The sequence below is a fragment of the Rhopilema esculentum genome, chromosome 14, assembly GCF_057945365.1.
Source record: "Rhopilema esculentum isolate cy_ngs chromosome 14, ASM5794536v1, whole genome shotgun sequence".
In the NCBI taxonomy this organism is placed as follows: domain Eukaryota; kingdom Metazoa; phylum Cnidaria; class Scyphozoa; order Rhizostomeae; family Rhizostomatidae; genus Rhopilema; species Rhopilema esculentum.
This window is the reverse complement of record NC_142828.1, coordinates 8875119-8895073: the sequence shown is the minus strand read 5'-3', so window position 1 is coordinate 8895073 and position 19955 is coordinate 8875119. Positions and strand designations below refer to the sequence as shown.

The 19955-nt window shown below is 40.1% G+C and overlaps 6 protein-coding genes across 6 annotated transcripts in view; 4 read left to right on the top strand and 2 right to left on the bottom strand.

The window, feature by feature from the left end:
• Positions 1–19955, top strand: part of LOC135695937 (RRP12-like protein) — a 70483-nt gene that overhangs the window by 27467 nt on the left and 23061 nt on the right. The gene's annotated exons all lie outside the window — the stretch shown is intronic.
• On the top strand, positions 71–4951 carry LOC135688328 (uncharacterized). The gene has a single exon (XM_065205142.2). The coding sequence runs from the start codon at positions 478–480 to the stop codon at positions 2113–2115; it is 1638 nt and encodes a 545-aa protein (XP_065061214.2). The 5' UTR covers positions 71–477; the 3' UTR covers positions 2116–4951.
• On the bottom strand, positions 4993–7887 carry LOC148958564 (uncharacterized). The gene is made up of 2 exons (XM_089112496.1): positions 7247–7887; positions 4993–7079 (listed from the first exon to the last, which is right to left on the bottom strand). The coding sequence occupies exons 1-2, from the start codon at positions 7866–7868 to the stop codon at positions 5125–5127; spliced, it is 2577 nt and encodes an 858-aa protein (XP_088968622.1). The 5' UTR covers positions 7869–7887; the 3' UTR covers positions 4993–5124.
• Positions 8017–12535, top strand: LOC148958563 (uncharacterized). Its single transcript, XM_089112498.1, has one exon. It carries the CDS (start codon positions 8425–8427, stop codon positions 10246–10248), a length of 1824 nt encoding a protein of 607 aa, XP_088968624.1. The 5' UTR covers positions 8017–8424; the 3' UTR covers positions 10249–12535.
• On the bottom strand, positions 12709–15452 carry LOC135692361 (uncharacterized). The gene is made up of 2 exons (XM_089112495.1): positions 14831–15452; positions 12709–14663 (listed from the first exon to the last, which is right to left on the bottom strand). Exons 1-2 carry the CDS (start codon positions 15450–15452, stop codon positions 12709–12711), a joined length of 2577 nt encoding a protein of 858 aa, XP_088968621.1.
• LOC135685372 (uncharacterized) lies at positions 15466–19878 on the top strand. Its single transcript, XM_065201294.2, has one exon. It carries the CDS (start codon positions 16130–16132, stop codon positions 17882–17884), a length of 1755 nt encoding a protein of 584 aa, XP_065057366.2. The 5' UTR covers positions 15466–16129; the 3' UTR covers positions 17885–19878.

Genomic DNA, 19955 nt, shown 5'->3' with positions numbered 1-19955 from the left:
CTCACGCTTACGCTTATATAGGAAAATTTCAATAAATTGTATAGACATGTCAGATGTCTCTGGTGACTAATATTTACAATGTGCACTGTTTTCTTTATCCAATGAACATATTCGAGGGATGCCACGTTCCTTGATCACTGTGATTTGTTGGGGGTTTCTATGTCCTCTTGTGATCACATAGTTTCCAATGAGTGTGGCGTTCCTCGAAAAGTGACCTAATTGGCCATTCTAGATTCCCTGTGTTTCTACTGGGGACATTCTGAATACAAGTGCTGTATGCGTTTTTACAATTGATCTCGTTCAAGTATAAAATTGCGCTTTATCATACGCTTTAAACTCATGCATATCTAACAATACCATTGAGAAAATTTAACTCTTTCCATGAAAAGAATCTGTGTGCAATTGTTTCTAAGTTGTCAATAAAAAGGGTTGAAATGCTCGATTTTGTCTCGAAAAGAGAAATACCAAAATGTGCGAATGGATTGGTCAAAGGTCGAAGGGGCACACAGTAAGAAACGTGTTGTCATACTCCGTGAAACGAAGGATAAAACCTTTCGCTGTCCGATAGAATTTTGCGAGAATCGTACATTTTTCAGCAAAAGAGGTTGCCGAAAACACATAGACACCAAGCACAGATGGTATTATTTTTTCGATGTGAAGCCGAGTGATAAAGTTATTGAAAGGTCGGCTGAACAGAGTACCCAAAGAAGTCACAAACACATCGAAAGTGCCAGAAGACGTGCAGATACAACTAAAAGGCCACATTTCTCAATTTCTGAAGGGGTTGGAAAGCAGTATGTCGATTGGCTTTGTGCTGTTTGTGGCGGGGGACTGTCAGCAGCACAGGCAACACAAAATGCTACACGCGTAATGAAATTCTTGAAATTTTGCAGCGAAGATGACGAAGACAATCTCACAGAACAGCATGTAGACTACAGCATAGGATCCGCAGGACTTATATGCAGTTTTATCGAGCATATCGGAAAAGAATGGGGCCTAGGCAGCTCAGCTCAATTTGGGTATTTACAAGCAATCACAGATTTGATCGACTTTCGTAAATCCAGTGGATTATCGGCAACAGTGCTTGGCAATTTGGCGGTTTCTGAAGTTTACATAAACCGAGGAAAAAAAGCACTGGCTAAAAGGAAAATCAGCGAATGGTCAAAAAACCTGTCGATCGAAGTCCTTTCTGGCTGTAATCAGTGGGCGACGATGGAAGAAATGGAGAGAGTTATACCGTACCATCTTCCACGCTACAAAGATGTGTTGACAAATTGTAAAGGCTATCCTTTGACTGCCGTTACACCTGCGGACCTTACATTTGCCACGCGATTTGTAGCTGTGTATATGTTTACAAGAGTGAAAGGATCACGCCCAATGACGTATCAATTTCTAACAGTATCAATGTTTGAAAAGTCGAGGGAGAATAATGGGTTTGTGGACCAGACTGAGTTTAAAACTGCACAACAGTACACCTTTGATTCATTGATACTTGATGAGACGAGCACACGACTCCTTGACGACTATATTTGCTATGTTAGGCCTCTGTTGAACCCTCAGTGCGAATATGTACTAGTCACAAGAAATGGAACACAGTTTAAACAGTTAAGTAACCTGATGTCAGAACTCGTTTTTCAGGCAATCGGGAAATACGTTCATCCGACCAGATATCGTCAGATTGTTGAGACGGAGAGCTCGCGTAAACTTTCTGCTGAAGAGCAAGAAGTCGTGAGCCGAGACCAAAAACACAGTTCTCAAGTTGCGAAAACTTACTATCAAAAGCGCAATTCACGCGAAATTGCAGTAAATGCCAAATCGGCGATGAAAAAGTTGCAGAACAAAGAAGTTGATAGAAGTTTAAAAAGAATCATTCTAGACAACAAAGATTCGTCTGATGAAGACTGCTGCTTGGAAGAAACCGAACAGCACCAGCAAATAACGCCAGGAAGAAATCGGAAAGAAACAATTTGCGTCAATCTCGACGAAGCGGGTAACGAATCGTGTAGAGCTTACTCGCCCCCAGATTGCAATGCTGACAGGTTGAAAGCAAAGCCAGTCGTCAGTAGAAGGGTGCCATTTACTCCAGAGGAAGACTTTTTTCTAAAAAAAGTTTGAAAGTTTATGGATTTGGAAAGTGGACGGCTATGCTTAAGGATCCTAGATTTAATTTCAATAGCAAACGGACCCCTGATTCTCTAAAAAAAAGAGCAGAACTGCTTGCTAAAAAGTGACTTAAATAATGACCTTGTCAGTATTGTAATAACCTTTCTGTTTCTTGTGTTAAAGATTGGTTGGAAATAAAGAAAAAAATTGGTTGGAAATAATTTTTTTCTTAATTGAATTATTGTTGTTATATTTAATTAAATTATTGTTATATATGTTATATTTTTCTTATATCTAACTTAACTAAATTGTTATATTTAATTATCAAAAAGTATCTGTTTTACACCAAAATGAGATTGACCTCGTTTAATTTCGTCAAAAGACACTTAAGTTTTCTCGCAAAAGCTGAGCAAATAGGAGCACCGATGATTTACAATGAGTTGCAGGGAGTAGAAGTGAGCCAAAGCAGATCAAAGAAAGAGGCTGGTCTCTGTTTCGTCACATTACATCACTTTGGCTCACTCTAGCCCATCCCAACTCATTTGAACTCATTTTAGTTACTTGTCGCTCCCTGGTTTGGCGAGAAATTAAAGTTTCGATAGAATTTATTTGGTGTTGGTGATTTTTTCAGATTACGTTGGATCCCAGCCTGTGGTTGCTGCTGCTACCATTGACTTTTCTTAAACTTTTGATAAACATCATGATGATGATTTTAGATGACTTCAAAGTGTTATGACGTAATAAAAGCTTTAGTTTTCTCGCAAGGGCTGAGCAACTAGGAGCATCGATGATTTACAATGAGTTGCAGGGAGTAGGAGTGAGCCAAAGCTGAGCAAAGAAAGAGGCTGGTCTCTGTTTCGTCACATTACATCACTTTGGCTCACTCTAGCTCATCCCAACTCATTTGAACTCATCTTAGTTACTTGTCGCTCCCTGGTTTGGCGAGAAACTAAAGTTTTGATAGAATTTATTTGGTGTTGGTGATTTTTTCAGATTACATTGGATCCCAGCCTGTGGTTGCTGCTGCTACCATTGACTTTTCTTAAACTTTTGATAAACATCATGATAATGATTTTTAGATGACTTCAAAGTGTTATGACGTAATAAAAGCTTTAGTTTTCTCGCAAGGGCTGAGCAACTAGGAGCATCGATGATTTACAATGAGTTGCAGGGAGTAGGAGTGAGCCAAAGCTGAGCAAAGAAAGAGGCTGGTCTCTGTTTCGTCACATTACATCACTTTGGCTCACTCTAGCTCATCCCAACTCATTTGAACTCATCTTAGTTACTTGTCGCTCCCTGGTTTGGCGAGAAACTAAAGTTTTGATAGAATTTATTTGGTGTTGGTGATTTTTTCAGATTACATTGGATCCCAGCCTGTGGTTGCTGCTGCTACCATTGACTTTTCTTAAACTTTTGATAAACATCATGATAATGATTTTTAGATGACTTCAAAGTGTTATGACGTAATAAAAGCTTTAGTTTTCTCGCAAGGGCTGAGCAACTAGGAGCATCGATGATTTACAATGAGTTGCAGGGAGTAGGAGTGAGCCAAAGCTGAGCAAAGAAAGAGGCTGGTCTCTGTTTCGTCACATTACATCACTTTGGCTCACTCTAGCTCATCCCAACTCATTTGAACTCATCTTAGTTACTTGTCGCTCCCTGGTTTGGCGAGAAACTAAAGTTTTGATAGAATTTATTTGGTGTTGGTGATTTTTTCAGATTACATTGGATCCCAGCCTGTGGTTGCTGCTGCTACCATTGACTTTTCTTAAACTTTTGATAAACATCATGATAATGATTTTTAGATGACTTCAAAGTGTTATGACGTAATAAAAGCTTTAGTTTTCTCGCAAGGGCTGAGCAACTAGGAGCATCGATGATTTACAATGAGTTGCAGGGAGTAGGAGTGAGCCAAAGCTGAGCAAAGAAAGAGGCTGGTCTCTGTTTCGTCACATTACATCACTTTGGCTCACTCTAGCTCATCCCAACTCATTTGAACTCATCTTAGTTACTTGTCGCTCCCTGGTTTGGCGAGAAACTAAAGTTTTGATAGAATTTATTTGGTGTTGGTGATTTTTTCAGATTACATTGGATCCCAGCCTGTGGTTGCTGCTGCTACCATTGACTTTTCTTAAACTTTTGATAAACATCATGATAATGATTTTTAGATGACTTCAAAGTGTTATGACGTAATAAAAGCTTTAGTTTTCTCGCAAGGGCTGAGCAACTAGGAGCATCGATGATTTACAATGAGTTGCAGGGAGTAGGAGTGAGCCAAAGCTGAGCAAAGAAAGAGGCTGGTCTCTGTTTCGTCACATTACATCACTTTGGCTCACTCTAGCTCATCCCAACTCATTTGAACTCATCTTAGTTACTTGTCGCTCCCTGGTTTGGCGAGAAACTAAAGTTTTGATAGAATTTATTTGGTGTTGGTGATTTTTTCAGATTACGTTGGATCCCAGCCTGTGGTTGCTGCTGCTACCATTGACTTTTCTTAAACTTTTGATAAACATCATGATAATGATTTTTAGATGACTTCAAAGTGTTATGACGTAATAAAAGCTTTAGTTTTCTCGCAAGGGCTGAGCAACTAGGAGCACCGATGATTTACAATGAGTTGCAGGGAGTAGGAGTGAGCCAAAGCTGAGCAAAGAAAGAGGCTGGTCTCTGTTTCGTCACATTACATCACTTTGGCTCACTCTAGCTCATCCCAACTCATTTGAACTCATCTTAGTTACTTGTCGCTCCTTGGTTTGGCGAAAAAGTAAAATCTTTATGTGTAGCCAAAAGTATTTTTTGATAATATTTTAATAGAAGTCTTTAGTTCATATTGATTTTTATTTTTGTACTACGTATATTCTATATGATTGTAGTAATTCAACCCTTTATTAAGATTTATTGTCATCGAAGAAAACTTTTCAACTCAACAACATTTTTTTTAAATATATAAAACTACAAGTTTATGATGAACTACAAGATATAAAAATTAATATAACTCAAAAGGCATTTGAAAACAAAGGTTTATTCTTCTTCGTCGCTTGATAACTTTAGATGTTTTCTTCGCCTTTGAACAATCATAGTTCGTGGACGCTTTTTTGGCGTTTTTTGCGTTTTAAAGAAGCTCTCGTCGTCACTGGCAGTCTTGTCATTATTTGAATCAATCGATTCGTTGATCGGCGTGGAAAGCTGACTGATACCACGGTACGTTTCCCTCAAGAGTTCTTCCCATCGAGGAAATGTTTCCGAAAACAATTTGATATCAAATTCTGGTCTTGGCGTTCCTTCGATGAGAAGCCAGGCATCATACATGGAATCGGGCTTTTTCCAGGAAAGTCGTCGTCTTCTTTGAAATCTTTCCAAGTCTTCATCCGTTGCATCCAATAAATCCCAGTTTGGTTTAGAAGTGATCAAAAGAAACACAGCTTTGTGGTATGAAAATACATTGATGGGCCCAAAAGTGACGAAACAGCGACTTTCCTCCCTCACCCAGTTCGGATTCTCATCTTCGTCGTCCAAGATGACCTGGTCAATAATTTCAGTAGGCACTGCTCCTTGAGGGTGCTCGACTGTTGCTTCATCGTTTGCAATTATAATGCTCTGCGAGAATTGAAGTTTTTCTATTTCTTCAATGTTAATCATCCTGGATGATTGCCCTTCATTGAAATCGTTAAAAATGGCACCCTCATCATCGTGTTGCTGCTCCGCTCTTTCAATTTCCTCGACTTCCCACAATGGAGTGTCGCGTAATTCATTGGCGCACCAATGGAAGCATTGCATGCAGTTTTTCCTCAGGTAGTTTGTTGCCTGAGGATTTCTTTCCTTCAAAGATCTTGTTTTGAATACAGCCAATCGTGTCTGAATAGCAGCGTCATCGATTTCTGTAAACGAAGGTATTGAGTTGCATGTAATGTAAACCCCAGAGCGGTAAACGACATGCGTAGCTTCTTTGTGCTTCTGTGGTAGAGCAACATATCCTCCTTGCAGGATCCTTTTCGCGTCGTCTGCACTCAGCGCATCTGGTGGCCATTCATCGACAATCAAGCACTCCGTGTCGTCGCTGAGCATGCTGGCCGAAAAGTGCCTGTCTCTTGTTACCGAGGCTAACTTTTCCCTTGATATTATACCTTCGTATGGCGCAAACCAGCTTGTCTTGCCAGAGTCAGCCTCGCCGACGCAACACAGCTTCTTGGCCTTTTGTGGAAAGCAATCCTTCAAGGCAAGTTGGTACCATTTTTGCAGGAATCGTTGTAAAACATCGTGCTCGGAAAAGCTGTTTTGCAGGCTGTCGATGAAGATTTTTGGGGCTGGCACAATCCCTTCTTTGTATGTGTAGCTAACATACGTGCGAGGAGAGACATTTCCAATTTCCTCCTCTCCAATTGACTCTGTATGAAATGTCTTGGTAGCGAAGTTAAAACACACACCAAATGGTTTCACCTCTATGAGGTTGTAGTTAATTTTCATTTGTCTGACAATCTGGCAACCTTTGAAGGATAGCAAGCCAATGACTGCCTGCAGGTTTGGCGTGACAACGTCAGCGACTTCGGAATTTCGTAGCAATGCATGCACAAATTCATGCACAGTTCCCGCTTTGACGAATGTATACTTTGCTTCGTTTACTTTTCTGTAAACGAAGCCTCTATGCAGCCTCATCGTCAATTTTTCCATCGAGCGCCGTATCATGTCCACTGCACGACAGATGTTGCTCTTCGGTTTGCAATAAAGTCCGACGGATGAACTTGCCGAAGTCATAGACGCATTGTCTTCTCGCAAATCGACCAAGTCATAATCAAACTTTGTGTACTTTATTTTGTCCAATGCTGCAAGGAAAGCGGTACGAAATTCCTGTCCACAGCTTCCTGTTACCGTCACACGTACTGTTTTGGTACCGAACTGGGCATTTTTTGGAATCTTTTCGTTGTCGACCGAAATTCCAGTTTGTGCATGAATTACGGTCTTTGTGTATTCGTACGCGCCTGAAAAGCAAAACGATATGAAAGTCAACCAGAACCATTGGCAAATGCAAAGGTGCTTTTTCTTAGGTGAAGCATTTTACAGATGAAAGCGTCTCTTAGATGAAAAGATGAATGATGCTGGGCATTTTGTAAAGACATTATAGAGATCGAATGTAAAATGTGCATACCTTTACTTGCAAGATTCATTGCATAACCCAGGTTGTGATCTTTGATGACAGTGCAAAGAGTCGATGCATAGTATGAATTTGTTTCTTCACAAGCCCTGGCTCTTATGGGTTTGCATTCCAAGTCAAGGCCGGACGTTAAAATCAGTTGTTGGATCTGATTTTCGATGGTTTTGATATTTGAGCTTGGAACGTCAACCACTATCCAGAAGCTTATGCCAGGTTTGACGTCCAAAGGAACCACATCTGGTTTTGCTTGGCTGTTTTCGCAATCGTCCCGTTCGGTTTCTTGGGTTTCTTCCAAAATATCCGCTGTTCCCATCAATTGCTGCCCTTCATGGGATTGATCACTTTCAGTTTTTCCTCGGCTTTTCCTCTTTTCGATGCCAGTTATGCAACTCCATATGACGATTATCGAGTCGTTTCGCTGTAATAGCATTTCAAGCTGCCTTCGCTTCAAGGCGATGAGACTTTCAGCCTTTCCTTCATCTCTTTGATGCACGTTCCAAAGAGCCCGCAGACTAACGATCGAATAAGAACGAGCAACTACGGGAACGACAAAGGTTTTTAATGCTTGTGCAAGAGTTTTCGAGCTTAGCCGTCTAGCTGGCCTGAGCTCACTCATTTCAAAATTTTCTATCACAGCGAACAATCTTCTGGATATCTCTCTAATGCAATATATGATTCACTGAGAGAGAGGGTTGCTCACGCTTACGCTTATATAGGAAAATTTCAATAAATTGTATAGACATGTCAGATGTCTCTGGTGACTAATATTTACAATGTGCACTGTTTTCTTTATCCAATGAACATATTCGAGGGATGCCACGTTCCTTGATCACTGTGATTTGTTGGGGGTTTCTATGTCCTCTTGTGATCACATAGTTTCCAATGAGTGTGGCGTTCCTCGAAAAGTGACCTAATTGGCCATTCTAGATTCCCTGTGTTTCTACTGGGGACATTCTGAATACAAGTGCTGTATGCGTTTTTACAATTGATCTCGTTCAAGTATAAAATTGCGCTTTATCATACGCTTTAAACTCATGCATATCTAACAATACCATTGAGAAAATTTAACTCTTTCCATGAAAAGAATCTGTGTGCAATTGTTTCTAAGTTGTCAATAAAAAGGGTTGAAATGCTCGATTTTGTCTCGAAAAGAGAAATACCAAAATGTGCGAATGGATTGGTCAAAGGTCGAAGGGGCACACAGTAAGAAACGTGTTGTCATACTCCGTGAAACGAAGGATAAAACCTTTCGCTGTCCGATAGAATTTTGCGAGAATCGTACATTTTTCAGCAAAAGAGGTTGCCGAAAACACATAGACACCAAGCACAGATGGTATTATTTTTTCGATGTGAAGCCGAGTGATAAAGTTATTGAAAGGTCGGCTGAACAGAGTACCCAAAGAAGTCACAAACACATCGAAAGTGCCAGAAGACGTGCAGATACAACTAAAAGGCCACATTTCTCAATTTCTGAAGGGGTTGGAAAGCAGTATGTCGATTGGCTTTGTGCTGTTTGTGGCGGGGGACTGTCAGCAGCACAGGCAACACAAAATGCTACACGCGTAATGAAATTCTTGAAATTTTGCAGCGAAGATGACGAAGACAATCTCACAGAACAGCATGTAGACTACAGCATAGGATCCGCAGGACTTATATGCAGTTTTATCGAGCATATCGGAAAAGAATGGGGCCTAGGCAGCTCAGCTCAATTTGGGTATTTACAAGCAATCACAGATTTGATCGACTTTCGTAAATCCAGTGGATTATCGGCAACAGTGCTTGGCAATTTGGCGGTTTCTGAAGTTTACATAAACCGAGGAAAAAAAGCACTGGCTAAAAGGAAAATCAGCGAATGGTCAAAAAACCTGTCGATCGAAGTCCTTTCTGGCTGTAATCAGTGGGCGACGATGGAAGAAATGGAGAGAGTTATACCGTACCATCTTCCACGCTACAAAGATGTGTTGACAAATTGTAAAGGCTATCCTTTGACTGCCGTTACACCTGCGGACCTTACATTTGCCACGCGATTTGTAGCTGTGTATATGTTTACAAGAGTGAAAGGATCACGCCCAATGACGTATCAATTTCTAACAGTATCAATGTTTGAAAAGTCGAGGGAGAATAATGGGTTTGTGGACCAGACTGAGTTTAAAACTGCACAACAGTACACCTTTGATTCATTGATACTTGATGAGACGAGCACACGACTCCTTGACGACTATATTTGCTATGTTAGGCCTCTGTTGAACCCTCAGTGCGAATATGTACTAGTCACAAGAAATGGAACACAGTTTAAACAGTTAAGTAACCTGATGTCAGAACTCGTTTTTCAGGCAATCGGGAAATACGTTCATCCGACCAGATATCGTCAGATTGTTGAGACGGAGAGCTCGCGTAAACTTTCTGCTGAAGAGCAAGAAGTCGTGAGCCGAGACCAAAAACACAGTTCTCAAGTTGCGAAAACTTACTATCAAAAGCGCAATTCACGCGAAATTGCAGTAAATGCCAAATCGGCGATGAAAAAGTTGCAGAACAAAGAAGTTGATAGAAGTTTAAAAAGAATCATTCTAGACAACAAAGATTCGTCTGATGAAGACTGCTGCTTGGAAGAAACCGAACAGCACCAGCAAATAACGCCAGGAAGAAATCGGAAAGAAACAATTTGCGTCAATCTCGACGAAGCGGGTAACGAATCGTGTAGAGCTTACTCGCCCCCAGATTGCAATGCTGACAGGTTGAAAGCAAAGCCAGTCGTCAGTAGAAGGGTGCCATTTACTCCAGAGGAAGACTTTTTTCTAAAAAAAAGTTTGAAAGTTTATGGATTTGGAAAGTGGACGGCTATGCTTAAGGATCCTAGATTTAATTTCAATAGCAAACGGACCCCTGATTCTCTAAAAAAAGAGCAGAACTGCTTGCTAAAAAGTGACTTAAATAATGACCTTGTCAGTATTGTAATAACCTTTCTGTTTCTTGTGTTAAAGATTGGTTGGAAATAAAGAAAAAAATTGGTTGGAAATAATTTTTTTCTTAATTGAATTATTGTTGTTATATTTAATTAAATTATTGTTATATATGTTATATTTTTCTTATATCTAACTTAACTAAATTGTTATATTTAATTATCAAAAAGTATCTGTTTTACACCAAAATGAGATTGACCTCGTTTAATTTCGTCAAAAGACACTTAAGTTTTCTCGCAAAAGCTGAGCAAATAGGAGCACCGATGATTTACAATGAGTTGCAGGGAGTAGAAGTGAGCCAAAGCAGATCAAAGAAAGAGGCTGGTCTCTGTTTCGTCACATTACATCACTTTGGCTCACTCTAGCCCATCCCAACTCATTTGAACTCATCTTAGTTACTTGTCGCTCCCTGGTTTGGCGAGAAATTAAAGTTTCGATAGAATTTATTTGGTGTTGGTGATTTTTTCAGATTACGTTGGATCCCAGCCTGTGGTTGCTGCTGCTACCATTGACTTTTCTTAAACTTTTGATAAACATCATGATGATGATTTTAGATGACTTCAAAGTGTTATGACGTAATAAAAGCTTTAGTTTTCTCGCAAGGGCTGAGCAACTAGGAGCATCGATGATTTACAATGAGTTGCAGGGAGTAGGAGTGAGCCAAAGCTGAGCAAAGAAAGAGGCTGGTCTCTGTTTCGTCACATTACATCACTTTGGCTCACTCTAGCTCATCCCAACTCATTTGAACTCATCTTAGTTACTTGTCGCTCCCTGGTTTGGCGAGAAACTAAAGTTTTGATAGAATTTATTTGGTGTTGGTGATTTTTTCAGATTACATTGGATCCCAGCCTGTGGTTGCTGCTGCTACCATTGACTTTTCTTAAACTTTTGATAAACATCATGATAATGATTTTTAGATGACTTCAAAGTGTTATGACGTAATAAAAGCTTTAGTTTTCTCGCAAGGGCTGAGCAACTAGGAGCATCGATGATTTACAATGAGTTGCAGGGAGTAGGAGTGAGCCAAAGCTGAGCAAAGAAAGAGGCTGGTCTCTGTTTCGTCACATTACATCACTTTGGCTCACTCTAGCTCATCCCAACTCATTTGAACTCATCTTAGTTACTTGTCGCTCCCTGGTTTGGCGAGAAACTAAAGTTTTGATAGAATTTATTTGGTGTTGGTGATTTTTTCAGATTACATTGGATCCCAGCCTGTGGTTGCTGCTGCTACCATTGACTTTTCTTAAACTTTTGATAAACATCATGATAATGATTTTTAGATGACTTCAAAGTGTTATGACGTAATAAAAGCTTTAGTTTTCTCGCAAGGGCTGAGCAACTAGGAGCATCGATGATTTACAATGAGTTGCAGGGAGTAGGAGTGAGCCAAAGCTGAGCAAAGAAAGAGGCTGGTCTCTGTTTCGTCACATTACATCACTTTGGCTCACTCTAGCTCATCCCAACTCATTTGAACTCATCTTAGTTACTTGTCGCTCCCTGGTTTGGCGAGAAACTAAAGTTTTGATAGAATTTATTTGGTGTTGGTGATTTTTTCAGATTACATTGGATCCCAGCCTGTGGTTGCTGCTGCTACCATTGACTTTTCTTAAACTTTTGATAAACATCATGATAATGATTTTTAGATGACTTCAAAGTGTTATGACGTAATAAAAGCTTTAGTTTTCTCGCAAGGGCTGAGCAACTAGGAGCATCGATGATTTACAATGAGTTGCAGGGAGTAGGAGTGAGCCAAAGCTGAGCAAAGAAAGAGGCTGGTCTCTGTTTCGTCACATTACATCACTTTGGCTCACTCTAGCTCATCCCAACTCATTTGAACTCATCTTAGTTACTTGTCGCTCCCTGGTTTGGCGAGAAACTAAAGTTTTGATAGAATTTATTTGGTGTTGGTGATTTTTTCAGATTACGTTGGATCCCAGCCTGTGGTTGCTGCTGCTACCATTGACTTTTCTTAAACTTTTGATAAACATCATGATAATGATTTTTAGATGACTTCAAAGTGTTATGACGTAATAAAAGCTTTAGTTTTCTCGCAAGGGCTGAGCAACTAGGAGCACCGATGATTTACAATGAGTTGCAGGGAGTAGGAGTGAGCCAAAGCTGAGCAAAGAAAGAGGCTGGTCTCTGTTTCGTCACATTACATCACTTTGGCTCACTCTAGCTCATCCCAACTCATTTGAACTCATCTTAGTTACTTGTCGCTCCTTGGTTTGGCGAAAAAGTAAAATCTTTATGTGTAGCCAAAAGTATTTTTTGATAATATTTTAATAGAAGTCTTTAGTTCATATTGATTTTTATTTTTGTACTACGTATATTCTATATGATTGTAGTAATTCATCCCTTTATTAAGATTTATTGTCATCGAAGAAAACTTTTCAACTCAACAACATTTTTTTTAAATATATAAAACTACAAGTTTATGATGAACTACAAGATATAAAAATTAATATAACTCAAAAGGCATTTGAAAACAAAGGTTTATTCTTCTTCGTCGCTTGATAACTTTAGATGTTTTCTTCGCCTTTGAACAATCATAGTTCGTGGACGCTTTTTTGGCGTTTTTTGCGTTTTAAAGAAGCTCTCGTCGTCACTGGCAGTCTTGTCATTATTTGAATCAATCGATTCGTTGATCGGCGTGGAAAGCTGACTGATACCACGGTACGTTTCCCTCAAGAGTTCTTCCCATCGAGGAAATGTTTCCGAAAACAATTTGATATCAAATTCTGGTCTTGGCGTTCCTTCGATGAGAAGCCAGGCATCATACATGGAATCGGGCTTTTTCCAGGAAAGTCGTCGTCTTCTTTGAAATCTTTCCAAGTCTTCATCCGTTGCATCCAATAAATCCCAGTTTGGTTTAGAAGTGATCAAAAGAAACACAGCTTTGTGGTATGAAAATACATTGATGGGCCCAAAAGTGACGAAACAGCGACTTTCCTCCCTCACCCAGTTCGGATTCTCATCTTCGTCGTCCAAGATGACCTGGTCAATAATTTCAGTAGGCACTGCTCCTTGAGGGTGCTCGACTGTTGCTTCATCGTTTGCAATTATAATGCTCTGCGAGAATTGAAGTTTTTCTATTTCTTCAATGTTAATCATCCTGGATGATTGCCCTTCATTGAAATCGTTAAAAATGGCACCCTCATCATCGTGTTGCTGCTCCGCTCTTTCAATTTCCTCGACTTCCCACAATGGAGTGTCGCGTAATTCATTGGCGCACCAATGGAAGCATTGCATGCAGTTTTTCCTCAGGTAGTTTGTTGCCTGAGGATTTCTTTCCTTCAAAGATCTTGTTTTGAATACAGCCAATCGTGTCTGAATAGCAGCGTCATCGATTTCTGTAAACGAAGGTATTGAGTTGCATGTAATGTAAACCCCAGAGCGGTAAACGACATGCGTAGCTTCTTTGTGCTTCTGTGGTAGAGCAACATATCCTCCTTGCAGGATCCTTTTCGCGTCGTCTGCACTCAGCGCATCTGGTGGCCATTCATCGACAATCAAGCACTCCGTGTCGTCGCTGAGCATGCTGGCCGAAAAGTGCCTGTCTCTTGTTACCGAGGCTAACTTTTCCCTTGATATTATACCTTCGTATGGCGCAAACCAGCTTGTCTTGCCAGAGTCAGCCTCGCCGACGCAACACAGCTTCTTGGCCTTTTGTGGAAAGCAATCCTTCAAGGCAAGTTGGTACCATTTTTGCAGGAATCGTTGTAAAACATCGTGCTCGGAAAAGCTGTTTTGCAGGCTGTCGATGAAGATTTTTGGGGCTGGCACAATCCCTTCTTTGTATGTGTAGCTGACATACGTGCGAGGAGAGACATTTCCAATTTCCTCCTCTCCAATTGACTCTGTATGAAATGTCTTGGTAGCGAAGTTAAAACACACACCAAATGGTTTCACCTCTATGAGGTTGTAGTTAATTTTCATTTGTCTGACAATCTGGCAACCTTTGAAGGATAGCAAGCCAATGACTGCCTGCAGGTTTGGCGTGACAACGTCAGCGACTTCGGAATTTCGTAGCAATGCATGCACAAATTCATGCACAGTTCCCGCTTTGACGAATGTATACTTTGCTTCGTTTACTTTTCTGTAAACGAAGCCTCTATGCAGCCTCATCGTCAATTTTTCCATCGAGCGCCGTATCATGTCCACTGCACGACAGATGTTGCTCTTCGGTTTGCAATAAAGTCCGACGGATGAACTTGCCGAAGTCATAGACGCATTGTCTTCTCGCAAATCGACCAAGTCATAATCAAACTTTGTGTACTTTATTTTGTCCAATGCTGCAAGGAAAGCGGTACGAAATTCCTGTCCACAGCTTCCTGTTACCGTCACACGTACTGTTTTGGTACCGAACTGGGCATTTTTTGGAATCTTTTCGTTGTCGACCGAAATTCCAGTTTGTGCATGAATTACGGTCTTTGTGTATTCGTACGCGCCTGAAAAGCAAAACGATATGAAAGTCAACCAGAACCATTGGCAAATGCAAAGGTGCTTTTTCTTAGGTGAAGCATTTTACAGATGAAAGCGTCTCTTAGATGAAAAGATGAATGATGCTGGGCATTTTGTAAAGACATTATAGAGATCGAATGTAAAATGTGCATACCTTTACTTGCAAGATTCATTGCATAACCCAGGTTGTGATCTTTGATGACAGTGCAAAGAGTCGATGCATAGTATGAATTTGTTTCTTCACAAGCCCTGGCTCTTATGGGTTTGCATTCCAAGTCAAGGCCGGACGTTAAAATCAGTTGTTGGATCTGATTTTCGATGGTTTTGATATTTGAGCTTGGAACGTCAACCACTATCCAGAAGCTTATGCCAGGTTTGACGTCCAAAGGAACCACATCTGGTTTTGCTTGGCTGTTTTCGCAATCGTCCCGTTCGGTTTCTTGGGTTTCTTCCAAAATATCCGCTGTTCCCATCAATTGCTGCCCTTCATGGGATTGATCACTTTCAGTTTTTCCTCGGCTTTTCCTCTTTTCGATGCCAGTTATGCAACTCCATATGACGATTATCGAGTCGTTTCGCTGTAATAGCATTTCAAGCTGCCTTCGCTTCAAGGCGATGAGACTTTCAGCCTTTCCTTCATCTCTTTGATGCACGTTCCAAAGAGCCCGCAGACTAACGATCGAATAAGAACGAGCAACTACGGGAACGACAAAGGTTTTTAATGCTTGTGCAAGAGTTTTCGAGCTTAGCCGTCTAGCTGGCCTGAGCTCACTCATTTCAAAATTTTCTATCACAGCGAACAATCTTCTGGATATCTCTCTAATGCAATATATGATTCACTGAGAGAGAGGGTTGCTCACGCTTACGCTTATATAGGAAAATTTCAATAAATTGTATAGACATTTTTTTATATATGCAAGTATACTTCTGAGTATTACAGTATTTGTATAAAGTCTGCCCCCGTCCTTTAGACAGAAATTTTCAGGGGAAGAAGAACAATGCTATGGTCCTTGCACCAAGCGAACTCAGATGTCTCTGGTGACTAATATTTACAATGTGCACTGTTTTCTTTATCCAATGAACATATTCGAGGGATGCCACGTTCCTTGATCACTGTGATTTGTTGGGGGTTTCTATGTCCTCTTGTGATCACATAGTTTCCAATGAGTGTGGCGTTCCTCGAAAAGTGACCTAATTGGCCATTCTAGATTCCCTGTGTTTCTACTGGGGACATTCTGAATACAAGTGCTGTATGCGTTTTTACAATTGATCTCGTTCAAGTATAAAATTGCGCTTTATCATACGCTTTAAACTCATGCATATCTAACAATACCATTGAGAAAATTTAACTCTTTCCATGAAAAGAATCTGTGTGCAATTGTTTCTAAGTTGTCAATAAAAAGGGTTGAAATGCTCGATTTTGTCTCGAAAAGAGAAATACCAAAATGTGCGAATGGATTGGTCAAAGGTCGAAGGGGCACACAGTAAGAAACGTGTTGTCATACTCCGTGAAACGAAGGATAAAACCTTTCGCTGTCCGATAGAATTTTGCGAGAATCGTACATTTTTCAGCAAAAGAGGTTGCCGAAAACACATAGACACCAAGCACAGATGGTATTATTTTTTCGATGTGAAGCCGAGTGATAAAGTTATTGAAAGGTCGGCTGAACAGAGTACCCAAAGAAGTCACAAACACATCGAAAGTGCCAGAAGACGTGCAGATACAACTAAAAGGCCACATTTCTCAATTTCTGAAGGGGTTGGAAAGCAGTATGTCGATTGGCTTTGTGCTGTTTGTGGCGGGGGACTGTCAGCAGCACAGGCAACACAAAATGCTACACGCGTAATGAAATTCTTGAAATTTTGCAGCGAAGATGACGAAGACAATCTCACAGAACAGCATGTAGACTACAGCATAGGATCCGCAGGACTTATATGCAGTTTTATCGAGCATATCGGAAAAGAATGGGGCCTAGGCAGCTCAGCTCAATTTGGGTATTTACAAGCAATCACAGATTTGATCGACTTTCGTAAATCCAGTGGATTATCGGCAACAGTGCTTGGCAATTTGGCGGTTTCTGAAGTTTACATAAACCGAGGAAAAAAAGCACTGGCTAAAAGGAAAATCAGCGAATGGTCAAAAAACCTGTCGATCGAAGTCCTTTCTGGCTGTAATCAGTGGGCGACGATGGAAGAAATGGAGAGAGTTATACCGTACCATCTTCCACGCTACAAAGATGTGTTGACAAATTGTAAAGGCTATCCTTTGACTGCCGTTACACCTGCGGACCTTACATTTGCCACGCGATTTGTAGCTGTGTATATGTTTACAAGAGTGAAAGGATCACGCCCAATGACGTATCAATTTCTAACAGTATCAATGTTTGAAAAGTCGAGGGAGAATAATGGGTTTGTGGACCAGACTGAGTTTAAAACTGCACAACAGTACACCTTTGATTCATTGATACTTGATGAGACGAGCACACGACTCCTTGACGACTATATTTGCTATGTTAGGCCTCTGTTGAACCCTCAGTGCGAATATGTACTAGTCACAAGAAATGGAACACAGTTTAAACAGTTAAGTAACCTGATGTCAGAACTCGTTTTTCAGGCAATCGGGAAATACGTTCATCCGACCAGATATCGTCAGATTGTTGAGACGGAGAGCTCGCGTAAACTTTCTGCTGAAGAGCAAGAAGTCGTGAGCCGAGACCAAAAACACAGTTCTCAAGTTGCGAAAACTTACTATCAAAAGCGCAATTCACGCGAAATTGCAGTAAATGCCAAATCGGCGATGAAAAAGTTGCAGAACAAAGAAGTTGATAGAAGTTTAAAAAGAATCATTCTAGACAACAAAGATTCGTCTGATGAAGACTGCTGCTTGGAAGAAACCGAACAGCACCAGCAAATAACGCCAGGAAGAAATCGGAAAGAAACAATTTGCGTCAATCTCGACGAAGCGGGTAACGAATCGTGTAGAGCTTACTCGCCCCCAGATTGCAATGCTGACAGGTTGAAAGCAAAGCCAGTCGTCAGTAGAAGGGTGCCATTTACTCCAGAGGAAGACTTTTTTCTAAAAAAAAGTTTGAAAGTTTATGGATTTGGAAAGTGGACGGCTATGCTTAAGGATCCTAGATTTAATTTCAATAGCAAACGGACCCCTGATTCTCTAAAAAAAAGAGCAGAACTGCTTGCTAAAAAGTGACTTAAATAATGACCTTGTCAGTATTGTAATAACCTTTCTGTTTCTTGTGTTAAAGATTGGTTGGAAATAAAGAAAAAAATTGGTTGGAAATAATTTTTTTCTTAATTGAATTATTGTTGTTATATTTAATTAAATTATTGTTATATATGTTATATTTTTCTTATATCTAACTTAACTAAATTGTTATATTTAATTATCAAAAAGTATCTGTTTTACACCAAAATGAGATTGACCTCGTTTAATTTCGTCAAAAGACACTTAAGTTTTCTCGCAAAAGCTGAGCAAATAGGAGCACCGATGATTTACAATGAGTTGCAGGGAGTAGAAGTGAGCCAAAGCAGATCAAAGAAAGAGGCTGGTCTCTGTTTCGTCACATTACATCACTTTGGCTCACTCTAGCCCATCCCAACTCATTTGAACTCATCTTAGTTACTTGTCGCTCCCTGGTTTGGCGAGAAATTAAAGTTTCGATAGAATTTATTTGGTGTTGGTGATTTTTTCAGATTACGTTGGATCCCAGCCTGTGGTTGCTGCTGCTACCATTGACTTTTCTTAAACTTTTGATAAACATCATGATGATGATTTTAGATGACTTCAAAGTGTTATGACGTAATAAAAGCTTTAGTTTTCTCGCAAGGGCTGAGCAACTAGGAGCATCGATGATTTACAATGAGTTGCAGGGAGTAGGAGTGAGCCAAAGCTGAGCAAAGAAAGAGGCTGGTCTCTGTTTCGTCACATTACATCACTTTGGCTCACTCTAGCTCATCCCAACTCATTTGAACTCATCTTAGTTACTTGTCGCTCCCTGGTTTGGCGAGAAACTAAAGTTTTGATAGAATTTATTTGGTGTTGGTGATTTTTTCAGATTACATTGGATCCCAGCCTGTGGTTGCTGCTGCTACCATTGACTTTTCTTAAACTTTTGATAAACATCATGATAATGATTTTTAGATGACTTCAAAGTGTTATGACGTAATAAAAGCTTTAGTTTTCTCGCAAGGGCTGAGCAACTAGGAGCATCGATGATTTACAATGAGTTGCAGGGAGTAGGAGTGAGCCAAAGCTGAGCAAAGAAAGAGGCTGGTCTCTGTTTCGTCACATTACATCACTTTGGCTCACTCTAGCTCATCCCAACTCATTTGAACTCATCTTAGTTACTTGTCGCTCCCTGGTTTGGCGAGAAACTAAAGTTTTGATAGAATTTATTTGGTGTTGGTGATTTTTTCAGATTACATTGGATCCCAGCCTGTGGTTGCTGCTGCTACCATTGACTTTTCTTAAACTTTTGATAAACATCATGATAATGATTTTTAGATGACTTCAAAGTGTTATGACGTAATAAAAGCTTTAGTTTTCTCGCAAGGGCTGAGCAACTAGGAGCATCGATGATTTACAATGAGTTGCAGGGAGTAGGAGTGAGCCAAAGCTGAGCAAAGAAAGAGGCTGGTCTCTGTTTCGTCACATTACATCACTTTGGCTCACTCTAGCTCATCCCAACTCATTTGAACTCATCTTAGTTACTTGTCGCTCCCTGGTTTGGCGAGAAACTAAAGTTTTGATAGAATTTATTTGGTGTTGGTGATTTTTTCAGATTACGTTGGATCCCAGCCTGTGGTTGCTGCTGCTACCATTGACTTTTCTTAAACTTTTGATAAACATCATGATAATGATTTTTAGATGACTTCAAAGTGTTATGACGTAATAAAAGCTTTAGTTTTCTCGCAAGGGCTGAGCAACTAGGAGCACCGATGATTTACAATGAGTTGCAGGGAGTAGGAGTGAGCCAAAGCTGAGCAAAGAAAGAGGCTGGTCTCTGTTTCGTCACATTACATCACTTTGGCTCACTCTAGCTCATCCCAACTCATTTGAACTCATCTTAGTTACTTGTCGCTCCTTGGTTTGGCGAAAAAGTAAAATCTTTATGTGTAGCCAAAAGTATTTTTTGATAATATTTTAATAGAAGTCTTTAGTTCATATTGATTTTTATTTTTGTACTACGTATATTCTATATGATTGTAGTAATTCATCCCTTTATTAAGATTTATTGTCATCGAAGAAAACTTTTCAACTC

Coding starts and splice junctions, on each gene's coding strand:
- LOC148958564 (XM_089112496.1), bottom strand. CDS start 7,868: ATGAGTGAGCTCAGGCCAGCTAGACGGCTAAGCTCGAAAACTCTTGCA. Junction 7,080..7,246: donor AATGAATCTTGCAAGTAAAG/GTATGCACATTT, acceptor TTTGCTTTTCAG/GCGCGTACGAATACACAAAG.
- LOC135688328 (XM_065205142.2), top strand. CDS start 478: ATGGATTGGTCAAAGGTCGAAGGGGCACACAGTAAGAAACGTGTTGTC.
- LOC148958563 (XM_089112498.1), top strand. CDS start 8,425: ATGGATTGGTCAAAGGTCGAAGGGGCACACAGTAAGAAACGTGTTGTC.
- LOC135692361 (XM_089112495.1), bottom strand. CDS start 15,452: ATGAGTGAGCTCAGGCCAGCTAGACGGCTAAGCTCGAAAACTCTTGCA. Junction 14,664..14,830: donor AATGAATCTTGCAAGTAAAG/GTATGCACATTT, acceptor TTTGCTTTTCAG/GCGCGTACGAATACACAAAG.
- LOC135685372 (XM_065201294.2), top strand. CDS start 16,130: ATGGATTGGTCAAAGGTCGAAGGGGCACACAGTAAGAAACGTGTTGTC.